This window comes from Selaginella moellendorffii, unplaced genomic scaffold (genome assembly GCF_000143415.4).
Source record: "Selaginella moellendorffii unplaced genomic scaffold, v1.0 SELMOscaffold_15, whole genome shotgun sequence".
Lineage (NCBI taxonomy): Eukaryota > Viridiplantae > Streptophyta > Lycopodiopsida > Selaginellales > Selaginellaceae > Selaginella > Selaginella moellendorffii.
The window spans coordinates 2610180-2622835 of NW_003314276.1; the positions used below are offsets into that span (position 1 = coordinate 2610180).

The 12656-nt window shown below is 43.8% G+C and overlaps 3 protein-coding genes and 1 pseudogene across 3 annotated transcripts in view; 1 reads left to right on the forward strand and 3 right to left on the reverse strand.

The window, feature by feature from the left end:
* The first annotated feature begins 2724 nt into the window (after positions 1-2724).
* Positions 2725-6284, forward strand: LOC9641341 (DNA topoisomerase 3-alpha). The gene is made up of 21 exons (XM_024675663.1): positions 2725-3003; positions 3074-3252; positions 3305-3377; positions 3446-3565; positions 3620-3741; positions 3794-3866; positions 3921-4037; positions 4084-4167; positions 4224-4403; positions 4458-4586; positions 4647-4721; positions 4776-4865; positions 4917-5021; positions 5076-5110; positions 5183-5312; positions 5372-5424; positions 5474-5570; positions 5630-5668; positions 5728-5878; positions 5934-6005; positions 6052-6284. The coding sequence occupies exons 1-21, from the start codon at positions 2725-2727 to the stop codon at positions 6201-6203; spliced, it is 2355 nt and encodes a 784-aa protein (XP_024531431.1). The 3' UTR covers positions 6204-6284.
* On the reverse strand, positions 6252-6884 carry LOC9633213 (phytohormone-binding protein). Its single transcript, XM_002970903.2, has 2 exons — positions 6701-6884; positions 6252-6617 (listed from the first exon to the last, which is right to left on the reverse strand). The coding sequence occupies exons 1-2, from the start codon at positions 6882-6884 to the stop codon at positions 6343-6345; spliced, it is 459 nt and encodes a 152-aa protein (XP_002970949.1). The 3' UTR covers positions 6252-6342.
* A 2764-nt stretch (positions 6885-9648) lies between these two features.
* On the reverse strand, positions 9649-12650 carry LOC9641343 (annotated as a pseudogene).
* The window catches only part of LOC112346520 (coiled-coil domain-containing protein 113-like), a 1805-nt gene continuing 992 nt past the window's right edge, over positions 11844-12656 (reverse strand). The window contains exons 3-5 of the mRNA XM_024675650.1: positions 12422-12644; positions 12019-12153; positions 11844-11957 (exon numbers count right to left, since the gene is read on the reverse strand). Coding sequence (XP_024531418.1) covers positions 11844-11957; positions 12019-12153; positions 12422-12644 — 472 coding nt within the window. The remainder of the gene's footprint in view (positions 11958-12018; positions 12154-12421; positions 12645-12656) is intronic.

Genomic DNA, 12656 nt, shown 5'->3' on the forward strand with positions numbered 1-12656 from the left:
TGGGTCTATATTGGACTCCATCTCAGGTCCATATCAAACTCCATCTCAGACTCCATCTTAGGTTCATCTCGAACTTCATCTCAGGTCCATCTTGGACTCCATTTTGAACTCCTTCTCAAACTCCATCTCAAACTCCTTCTCGGATTTGTTCCTAACACTTTCATATGTCACAACACTTGCTATATATCAATCCTTTTTGTGTCCCTTTTTTAGAGACTCACTTACTGATTATTTTCTTATCCTATTATTAGGAAGTTAATTTCCACCAATACAATCAATTATGTCCCATGTTTTGCTTAATTGCCTCATAATCATCAAGTCCTAAAACTCATTATTAGTGCTTTTACACCTCGCTCATTATTTAGGTCAATGCACTTGAATTTAAGCTATGCCAATCCCACTTTCATTGGGATTCCTTTGGTAATAAGTTCTCATGAATCAACCAATTTGACCTCAAAGCATCATGCCTTGGAACATTTGGTGTCTCCACACCATCAGCTCTATGAGTTTACCCTCATAACACTTCCCACTTATGTCTAAGTTTTTGTTAAACAATAGTAGTCGTTTCTTATGCTAACTATCTGTTAGCATTACAATATAAACATAATTTCTTGCCAAAGTTGTTTTCTTTCGTAAACACCTTTTCACAATTTTAGCATGGCACATTCTACCATCAATGAGATACCTATTATTCTCATATTTGGATCTCATGATCCTCTCAGTCCTTTATAGGGTACAAAACACCTCGATTTAAACAGGATTCCTCAAAAGCCTTTAGGACCATCTCTTAACTCTACTAAGTCATCCAGCTTTTGAACTTGTTAATCCAATGTCCTATAAAGCCCTACTTTTGAGGTGTATCATACTTAAATAAAACTTTTTATATTCTCATAAGGACCATCCTTGCAAGTGTTACTCTGACACTTGATTATCCATCTCGAGTCCATTTCAGATTCCATCTCGAACTCCATTCTGAGTCCATATTGGACTCCATCTCAGGTCCATATTAGACTTTATCTCGGGTCCATCTCGGACTCCATCTCAGGTCCAACTCAAACTCCATCTCGGGTTCATCTCGGACTCCATCTCAGGTCTATCTCAGACTCCATCTCGGGTCTATCTTAGACTCTATCTTGGGTCCATATTGGACTTCATCTCAGATTTCATCTCGAATCCATCTCAGACTCCATCTTAGACTCTATCTCAGGTCCATCTTAAATTCCATCTCGGGTCCATATTGGACTCTATCTATTCTTAGCACTTTCATGTGTTAGTTTTTTCTTGTGTCCTTTTTTTAGAGATTCATTCATCAATTGCTTTGTGCTCATTCCTTGAGCACTTTGTTCAGAGTTTCACTCATGCTCTCGACTTTTCAAATTGGAAGTTTTGATCCAAACATGTTATGTTTTGTTGGACTTTCACTTTGACCAATACTATGTGGCACCTTTTTTGCTCCACTTTGGGGCTTAGGGATTTGTGTTTCACAACGAGACCAACAAATGGGGCATGGTAGTAAGAGTGTCTTAGTAGATATAGTAAACTATTATCTAGTAAATATTAAGGAAACAAGTTCAATATTGCAATTCCCAACATTAGTAAGTGCAAGTTAACAAATAAATCTCTCTAACCAAGTTAAATATGCTTAAATAATAACATTTAGAAATTCCATCCTTATGCTTCTATGGCCAAATGCACACGTGAAAAGTAGTTTCTCAACTACTTTGAGAGGAAATTAATTATGGTTTAGCAATACTAACCTCCTGTTGTTGTGGTAGTAAAAGAAGAATAGAAAAGAGCTGATAAGTAGCTTTTGATACCTACAGTCACATTTGCAATATATTCTAATATCTTAGGGATCAATAGAAGTGGGTATTTATTAGGAATGATAGCTTTGTTTAAGTTGTAATATAGATTAGGAGATTTGTTTAGGTTGTTATTTTCCTTGGACACAAAAAACAAGTGCACTAATTGGAGATTGAGAAGGCTAGATAAACCTTTAGAAAGATTCTTCTCAATATATCTATGTAATATGTCCAACTCTATTGATAAAAGATTATAGACAAGACTAAATAGTAGTGATTAACACCCTTGAAATCATAATAATTAAAGGGAAGAGTGGATTGGTCTAAATAGACAAAGTTGGTGTTAAATGAATCACAATTGCAAAGACAGAACCAATATCTTAAAAACTAATACCTCCAGACTCATATGAAAAAAATATGAAAAATTGGATTGGAGAAACAAAATAAAAGGACTTAGAGAATGAGAGAATTGTTCAATTAATATCATATCACTTTCAATCTAATGTCAGGTTCACCAGCTCAAACCAAAGACGATATAAAAAATATCAATTTATATTTACAAGAAAACCAACACAAATCAAACACAAATCAGAAAGAGGTAAAAGAAGTCTATATATATAAAATTTAGTTAACAATATTGTTGCCAAATAGTGTGTGACACAGACACAGACAATCCAACCAAGATGGAAGTTGTTGATTGTTCCAAAATCATCCTTGTGTGTGACACAGACACAGACAATCCAACCAAGATGGAAGTTGTTGATTGTTCCAAAATCATCCTTGTGCCAAATGTGAAACACCTCGTTCAGATTTGCATCGTTTAGCGCGTCCTTGGCGCTTGAATCTCCCGTGTAAGGTTCCCTTGTTGAACATCTTCTTCGTTACCTTTATTTTAGTTTTTGGTTATGCACATTTAGGGTCTATGGCTGTGAATGTTTTGAATGTGGCGGAGAAGCCCAGCGCCGCCAAGGAGATCGCGCAGATCTTGTCACATGGCGATTGCCGGAGCTTGAGCGGCCATTCTGTCTACAACAGGATCTTCCATTTCAACTACATGATCGGTGGTCAGCCATGCCGAATGGTAATGACCTCTGTCAGCGGCCATCTCATGGAGCTGGATTTCGAGGAGCAATTCCGGAAATGGTACTACTGCGATCCGGCCGATTTGTTCCAGGCCCCAGTGAGGAGATACGTTCCCCAGGTACGAAGGATTTTGATAGGAAAGGAAAAGAAAGAATGTGGATTCTCACAGGCAGGGAAATGTTCTCTAGGACAAGCTGGGAATCAAACGGACGCTGGAAGAACAGGCTAGGAATTGCCAGTGGCTTGTTCTTTGGCTCGATTGCGATCGAGAAGGAGAGAACATTGCCTACGAAGTGGTGGAGGTCTGTCTCAATGTTAACCGGGGACTCAACGTCTTACGAGCTCGCTTCTCAGCATTTATCGAGAGGTATGATTTTTGTCACTTCCATCTTTCCTTCGGGGACTCATAGTTTTTGCAGGGAAATCCAGCACGCTGCACAGAATTTGCACCGGCCAAATCGCAATCTTTCGGATGCTGTGGACGCGCGCCAGGTTTTTCTCTGAGCTTTAAACTTCCTTTATCGTTTGTAGTTCTAAAAGAAAGCCATGCCGATGTTTAGGAGATCGATCTACGTATAGGTGCTTCCTTCACTCGCTTTCAGACAATGCTCTTGAAAGATCGCTTTGTTCTTCCATTTGACGAGCATGAGAAGGCCATTCTTAGCTATGGTCCGTGCCAGGTAACGAGATAAATAATAATCTCCATTCCAATAGCCAACATACTTTTGCGCTAGTTTCCAACTCTAGGCTTTGTCGTTGAAAGATATTGGCAAGTTCAAGCACACCAGCCTGAAGATTTTTGGACCATAAACTGCGTGTACAGGTCGGAGAACGACAGTGCTTCCTTCAAATGGACGTAAGTCATGATTTTTTTAATCCCAGGCTTGCTGAGTTTGTATGTTTCGCAGGCGCGGCCATCTTTTCGACTATGTAGCCGCCGTCTCCATATATGAAATGTGCGTGGAAGAGCCTCTTGCTACGGTTAATTTATCTTCCTTCCATCATGCTCGAAAGCCTTGAAATCTTCTCTTTCAGGTTTTCTCTGTTACTGGACGTGAGACACGTAAAAATCCACCGCATCCACTCAATACGGTTGAGCTGGTGAAGCGGGCTTCACGGTTTCTACGCTTTGGGTCCCAGGAGACAATGAAGGTATTGTTGGCTTGTGTTTATCAATCGCCAACCTTTGAACTTGCAGGCTGCTGAAGAGCTCTACCAGCAAGGATTCATCAGCTATCCCCGGACTGAGACAGATTACTTTTCGGAGAACACTGATCTTCGAGTTTGTGTTGCATCGGTTCCTAGTCTCTTTGAGCTCATATAATGTTGTCTACGCAGCGCATGGTAGAGGAGCAGACAAGGCATCCTGTGTGGGGAAATTATGCCCATCGCCTTGTTGACCCTCGAGAGAATTTGTGGAGACATCCGAGCAATGGTGGACACGACGATAAAGCTCATCCGCCTATACATCCTACCAGGTTTTCGGATGGAGAACCACAATGGAGGAACGATCACAAGGTAGGTTTTTTTTATTAATGTCACTTTGATTTCTGTATTTTGTTTTCTTTGCAGGCAGTGTATGAGCTTGTTGTGCGACACTTTCTTGCGTGTGTCTCGCAGCCGGCTGTAGGATACGCAACAAAAGCCATGATTGACATTGCTGGGGAACAGTTCTCTGCTAATGGACTCATGGTGACTGCTGTAAGTAAACTTTCTCGTTGTTCCTAGGAACTGAGACCGTGTTGCTCGTTTTCATCTCAGAGAAATTACTTGGAAGTTTATAGATACGAAAACTGGGCTGCTTCAACTCTTCCAAACTTTGATCTTGGACAACAGGTACACATCTTCAGACTGCGAGTATTTTCTTACTTTGCGTGTGTTTCTTCGCAGTTCATTCCAACCAGGCTTACGCTGGATGCTGGCAGAACGCAACCCCCACCCCTTTTGTCAGAAGCGGATTTAATCGCGCTCATGGACAAGGTGGTTTCTTAGTTCCAGCATTTTCAAGACCTGAATTCTCTGTGTGGCCAGGAGGGAATTGGAACGGATGCTACTATGCATGATCACATAAAAAAGCTGCTGGACCGGCGCTACGCTACCAAAGATGCGCAGACACGCTTTTGTCCCACAAACTTGGTACGCGGCACAACCAGGAAAAGTGCTTTCAACTAAGTAGAGATTATCTTACAGGGCGAGGCACTGGTTATGGGATATGACACGATGGGGTTGGTTTTCATATTTCTAGTTTCTTTATATTCACTTCCAAGATGAGAGACATTCCAGAAGTTTTGTTTCAGGTACGAGCTTTGGAAGCCCCATCTCAGATCTATAATGGAGAGAGACATGAAGGCCGTGAGCGACGGGATAAAGGTGAAGGAGAATGTCCTGGAGACATGCTTGCAGCAAATGAAGACGTGCTTTCTCGATGTAGGTTTTAAAGCTTTTCAGCTGCTACTTTATTTTCTTATTTTTCTTATATTTTCCAGGCTAGAGTTCAGCAACAAAAGCTTATAGAGGCAATGGGTCTTTTCTTTGAGAGGTAAGCATGTGTTCTTTGGCATTAGTTTCTACTTGGATCGGTCCAACAGAAGCCAAAATCAAGTCCCTGAAGCGGTGCAAGTCGGTGGAATCGTTCGAAGGTGCCCGATGTGTCGTGAAGCCGACATGGTTTTAAAGAGAAGACCAGTGGGTTTTTCCTCTTCATCCCGTTTGCTTGTAGGCCACCACTGACTTTGTTACACCAGGATAGCAAGTTTATGGTTGGTTGTCGCAACTTTCCACAGGTAAGTTCTTGCTGCTTGCTTAGCTTTTTACTTTTGGAAAATGGTGCTTTTCTTTTCAGTGTAAAAATGTCGTGTGGCTACCCTCCGTCGTCATGGAAGCGACAGTCACTGCACACACTTGCAACTCGTGCATTCCAGCTCCAGTTTACAAAATTGACTTCAAGTTCAAGAGAGCAGAGATACCACCACAATACAGCATTTATCACACAGGTGAAAGCTGATTTCCAGAAAACCACATACTGCTAAAATTAACAATCTCTTGTAGGTTGCGTTGGTGGCTGTGACATTGTGCTGAATGACATTATGAATATCTATAGAGCACCTCCTGCTCCCTCAGGTTCGAACTCTGTTTTCCTTGCTCGGCTAACAGAAACTCTATGCAGGGAGAGGACAAGCACAGGATCGAGCTTCTGGACGTGGCCGTGGTGTTGCTTATCCAAGACGAGGCCGCCGTGGTGGCGGTGCTGGGAGATCCCAAAACCCAAGCCGGCATGGTGACACGGAAGTTTTCTATGATGCGCAGGTACACTTTTAATTTTTTTTACTCCCTGTTGTTGCTTAGATTGCAAAGCACTCTAAGAAATCACAGCAGTCAAGTTCTTGGCATTTTCAAGTTTATAGCTTCAAGGACACAAGAGACTGGCACACACAGATCAGATCCAGAGTTTCTGGAACTATAGTGAGAGGACGTAGGCCTCGACTTGCTTGATGCTAGCAACGAAGCCATCGGCAAACTTGTCAACTTCCTCCGTGCCTGGAACTTTGGGTTCGTAATCGAGGGACCACAGAAGCAGGCTTCCTTCTCCTTCAGGCTTGAGCGTCAGTTTCCATTTGAGAGAACTCACTTGCGTGCCAACCAGTCCCCCTTCGATCACGCTCACCCCAATGGTATGAGTGGATTCATCGATCATAGTCAGCTCCTCTTTTATGAATGGATAAGGAACAAGATCTGTGCATGAAGTTCCAGGAACACCAAAGAGAAGAAAGATGAAAATCAAACAAACAGAGATCTCTCCCAGAAACATCACGCACCAGTATTGAACTTGACCATCCTGGTGTTTCCAACGAGAGCAGCATCGCCATCAACATTTTCAATGCTCACCACGGCCTGATTGGAAGCTTTGACAAGCATTTGTGGATCCTTGAGAGCCTCCCACAGTTTTGAGGGGGGGAGTGCAACCTGAATCTCTCGGCTGATAGTCGATGGAGCTCCCATTGTGTCTAAGTTTGCTACTAAGCTTTCATTTTTTATACTAGTCTAGATTGTCAACCCTGCTATTCTATTGTTGTTCATTCTTCATGTCACGACCTTCAGTTAAAAATCTCCTCCTTCCGAGTGTAGCAAGTAAGCATCTCGTTCCACAACACCATCAAAGATCCCTCATTTGTGAACTTACAATGCAACCTCCTTTTCATTAAAGTGGGATTCTCTCATTATTATGTGTCTATATAGTTCATTCAATTAGTTGAAAATGTTATAATACATTAATGTGAGAAATCACATGAGAACCTTCACTTTTTTTTCTTGTTACCTTATCTTCTTTACTAAAAAAATGTGAGATAATGACAAATCTCACTTTAACTAGAAAGTGCTTGTTCACGCTCTCCAAACCGTTTCCCTGGCCGTAAGCAGCGATCAATGCGTTCCAGGATCTAGCATCTCGGCCCATCGCGAGGAAGATCTCCAATGTCTCCCACCCAAACCTCTAGGTGATGGAGTTTGTTGTTTCCAACAATCGCCTTATCCACTGATTGTGAGGGAGGAACTAACAGGGGACGTGGTTTTCCTCCCTATAAGCCAATATGGTGACCATTTCAGCATAGATTTTAGAGCCTTTGTCCACGGTTGAAGCATTGATATATTGTTTACCATTATACGTGTTGGTACATATACCAGCATACCTACAGTATTTGGTGTTTCCAACAATCGCAACATTCTCAACACTCACCACGCGATTGGAAGCTTTGACAGGCATCTGTGGATCTCCCACAGTTTTGAGGGCAACCTGAATCTCTTGGTTGATAGTTGAAGGAGTTCCAATTGTGTTAAAGCTTTCATCTTGTATACTAGTGTAGATCCAATTCTACAAGTTACCATGAATCACCAATATTCTGTTGTTGTTCATTCATCATATGCATGTCATAAAAAAAGTGGTGGTCGTCTCCTCGCCCTGCGTGTAGCAAGTAAGCATCGCATTCCACGACACCAGGTGGGGCTCCGGCATACCATCGAAGATCCTCCTCATCTCCTCGAATTTGCGAGCATGCCAGAAACATGCTCGTCCACGACCGAACGTTTCAAACACCAGCTTCGTGCTCTCCAGATCGTTTCCCTGGCCGTAAGCAGAGATCAACGCGTTCCATCTCGGTCCATCGCGAGGAAGATCTTCGTCGCCTGATCAATGTCTCCGGCCTCGCGCACCCAAATGCTTGTCCAAGTGATGGAGTTCGGTCTGGAACAGCCTCCTGGCCTCCTCGAGCATCCCAGTGCGTGTGTAGACGGGAAAGATCGAGTTTCAGGACACCGAGTCTTGGGCTGGAATGCGATCGAAGAGTGCCCGCGCTGCTCTAACATCGCCAGCCTGGGCATTTGCCGTGATTAGAGCATTCCACGATGTTCCTCCCGGGTATTTCTTCCTGAAGCTGGCCGGTTTGCGAGAGCCAAAAAGCCCTCCGTTGACTACAGGCATTCTTCGAAAGAATTCGAGAAAATCCCCAAACTACCATAGAGTTCCAAGATGCAACATCGCGCTTTTCCCTTGGCTCCGCAATGTTTCCGGCTAAAGCAACGTTGAGGAAACTGCGCTGTGCTCTCAGAACCATTTCCCTCTCTCGTTTAAATACCTGTTTTGGGCAACAAGCGCGAACCCCACGCCCAAACATTTATGTGGTTGCCCAGGAACCTTTGGCCTTCCTAGCGAGCTCCCAGTGCAATGGTCATCCTTCTGATAGATTGTTGCAAGCTTTCAACTTCGAATGAAATGCCACCCATGGAAGAAATACTACTAAGCGTCATAGTAACTATTAAACTTGTCTATCAATTTAAGCTGGAAGAGAAGCACGCATATCCTAGTGATATTTTGTCTCATGTTTTGGAGTAATATGTCATCTCGTTGATATATAGAATCCAGCTCCAAATTGACATTCGAAGAGTTGTTAAGATGAAATCTCATGATTTAACATCCTATCTATGCAGGCGATCCGAAACTGTGAAACCTTCATTTTATTCAAGAAACTATTATAAGGTATTCCGTAAGCAAGTGTGAAGAACACTTAGCTAACAAAATCACGAGATTCATCCTTTTAACTTGTAAGCTTTGGGCGACTGATCGCCTTTGCAAGGTTGGATTCTAGCGTTGGCAGGGGCAACGCGAGCAGAGCAGGCCTCAAATCATCCTCGCCGGCAATTCTCTTGAGCAGCGGCAGCAAATCAAACAAGACGCGATCGTCATCCCTGCTGCTGTTCCGAAACATGGGCACCACGATCCCGCTCTCGAGATTCATCTTGAACGAGTCCCGGAAATCGTCCACCCACACCACCTTCCGCAACTCCCTCCCAAGCTTTGGACTGTTCAAGTCCTTGTAGTCCTTGATCTCCGAGCTCCCGCTGCAAGAGTCCCGAGCAAGCCATGTTGCCACAAATGATCCACTGGGATCAATCGCCTCCCTCATCTTCTCCACATAGGATTTCCTTCCGAGGCTAAACACCACCACCTCGTAAATCTCTGAGGCTTGCCGAAGGAAATCGTCCAGCCCTGGTCGCTTGGACACCCAAACGGGCTGCTCCTCGGAATCAAACTCCACCACGAAGTCGAAACACGCATGTAATTTAGCTTGCCTCGACGTAGCTATCAAAGTACCATCGAGATCAAGGATCAAAGTCGGCTTGCCTCGATCGCCAACGCGCTGTTCGCCAAGTTGAGCCATGAACACTGAGTATGAACCCTAAATGAGGTAGGATAGTACTTATTTTCAAAATGAAAAGGTTGGAAAGAATGTTATATATTGTCCTGATTTTATATACATCTGTAGTTTTCGCCTTATGTACTGATTGTGAGGGAGGAACTAACAGGGGACGTTGGTTGAAATAGTGTGTTCCCTATAAGCCAATACAATGACCATTTCAGATTACACAGCATAAATTTGAGAGCCTTTGTCCACTTCTCTGGTCGGTTGAAGCTTTGAGTGATTGCAAATCCTTCCACCTTGTCATTCTCAATCCTTCAAGACATGCCAAGATCAGAAAAGCGCTGCTGATACGAAGGACTTACAAGTAAGGTAGCGTGAAGCATTTGCCTGGGGCCACTCTAGCAGCCCGGTCCTTGGCATTTGCAAAATCGGCAAACTCTTTCAGACATGCGAGGAAATAAACCATTGCTTTGTCAAAGTGCGTGCTCCAAAACAGATTTACTGGACCGTAGCTGCCACAAGAGAGTATAAGTTACTCACAAAACACGAAAGTGAAAACTCACAGCTCGTATGTGTTTTTGCTATCAGCAATACAGGCATAACTTCCCATGGGAATCAATCTATACCTGCAAGCAGCAACACAAATTCAGAAGAAAGAAAAGGAAAAAGAAGTCTACATACGTAAAATTGAGTTGGCAATATTGTGCCATAGTGTGCAACAATAGACACGCCTGTCCCCAGGCGGCATTGATCTCATCCCATTCCACCTGATACAGGGACGGTCTCACAAAACAAGAAACAGAAAAATATGCTCTTACATGAACATTTGGAAGGCGGCCAAGCCGGAAATTGTTGATTGTTCCAAAATCACCGTCGTGACAAATGTAGAACGCCTCGTTCAGAACGTTTGCAGCTTTTAGCGCAGTCAATTGTGCACCTGCAACGTCAATCTTTGCCAAGACAGCGTCTCTCTCCTCCTGTAAGCAAGAATAAATACGAAACAAACATTTCAAGTTTATCTTTACCTGATGAACAGTGAGACGAAGTTTAAAGTTGTTGAAGTCGTGCCAGAATCTGGATGAGGTTTATCAGAAAGAAGAAAAGACAATACTGAGAAAAAACAGGCCTACCTTTGTTCCAATTCATCGAGATCTTTAAACTTGCGCTCATAGTCTTCCAGTTGCAACTTCACCTCCAGATTTTGTCGCTCAAGCTGCTCAATCGTCGCTTCAAGCTTTCTTTCTTCTTCAACCTGGAAAAGAAAAAGCACAATAAACTTAGTAAACTTCAATCGTCATGCAAGTATGCTCTTTACCGTAAACTCCTCCTCGCTCACTGAAGTCCGTTGCTCCTTCTCGAATCTATCAAGACAAGACTCGTATTCTTTTATGTCCTTGGTAACCTCTTCAATTTGTTTTTCCATCTCGTCAGACAAAACACGCATGCATTCGAGGCACAGGGGTTGATCCACCTAGCAAACCGAAGAACAGAAAGAACTATGTAAGAAAACCCATCCAGACTATAGAGATGTAGACATCACAAACCTGAGTTTGTGCCGAAGCAATCTCGAAGACCCTCGTCAAGACATTCACACTAGCATTGAAGCTAGCGTTACTCGTCTGTGGCTGTGCTCCTCCGCCACTGGAATTTCCACTGCTTCCAGCCTGGCCTTCGCCAGACATATCGTTCCTATACATGGATGCTGCTGCGGAAGGCAACACAACAAAGGACTCTTCCATTGTTCTTCCGCCATGGTGGCTCTCAGCAGCTGCAAAATCGGATTTTGATTGCTAGCGAGGATCCAAGAGCTGAAAAGACAAACCTGGGGTTGGATAATAACCAGGAGTTGGATAATTCATCGCCCCTCGCGGCCTTGGAGGAGGATAGCCGGCTTTGTGCTTCGGCAAGAGCACGAACGATTGATCCATTCTGCTCGCAGCTAGGACGCTCCCACTGCCGGCAGCTGCAACAAAGCAGAGCTTGGAATGAATCCATCGACAACCCAGCAGCCCTAACCTGAGACTCGCTCCGCGTAGGCATCCGCGCCAGAGATCACGAATGGATGCTTGCACATTTGACAGTACCATCGCGGCAGCGCTGGATCGCGCACCGCGACTTTGCCGCCTTCCATCCTCCCTCTTTACTACATAAGCCCTAAGATGGGAATATTCTCCGCCCAAAATCAGATGCTTGTTACATTAGCTAGAATATTCTCCACAATTAAAATAAGATGCCAACACTTCGTTAGCACAAGTTAGAATTTTCGCTAGCACACCGCCACCACTGTTGATGCTTCCTGCCGAACCGAGACTTCGCGATTCTTGAGTGCTTGTCTGAGCATTTTGTGAAGCTGAATGTTTGTTAGTTCCGCTACCTCAACCTGGAAAAATCGGTCAAAATCAAGCGTGAAGATGATAGAATCTAGAGTGAAGAACACTCACCTTGTTCTTCCAAGTCTTGACCTCTTTGGACAACTCGTCGTTGTTATGTCTACAACGCATGTAGTCGAGAGCTGTGGGACGAGGAGGCCCATCTTCTTCTTGCATATGCGCTACCACGGATTCGTGAAGCTTGCTCTACGAAAGAGAAGAGAGAACACCAAGGATAAGTTAGGCTGGAATAAGTTTGAGCTAGATTACCTTTTGAAAGGTCTCTGTTCTGATGTTGTCTCGTAAGCTTTCCAACAAAGGCTGGCGATCTTTGAGGAAACATTTGATGTTTGTTCCCCGATCCACAATGCCACCAAGCTTCCGCCGTGTTGTCTCCAGAGCCTTGGAATTCAGGACATCCGAGTTTGGTGTCAGTCTAGAGATTTTTTTCGAGAGAGATTTTTCTCACTCGTACCTTGAGCGTTCTCTTGACCGCGCTCTTGAGGTCCCAGATCTCGTAAGTCCTGTCCCGTATCCTGGCGTGGAGCTGGACGTTTTGGATCTGAAGCTGATCGAAGTCGATGGCATGTAAGATGTCCTTGAGATCCTTTTTCGTGCTGAACTGGTGCTCGGCTTCCATGATCTCCATATGAAGCAAATCATTCTTCTCTTGCAATTTGTCTCTCACATTTTGCTTTCTTCGCAGCTTG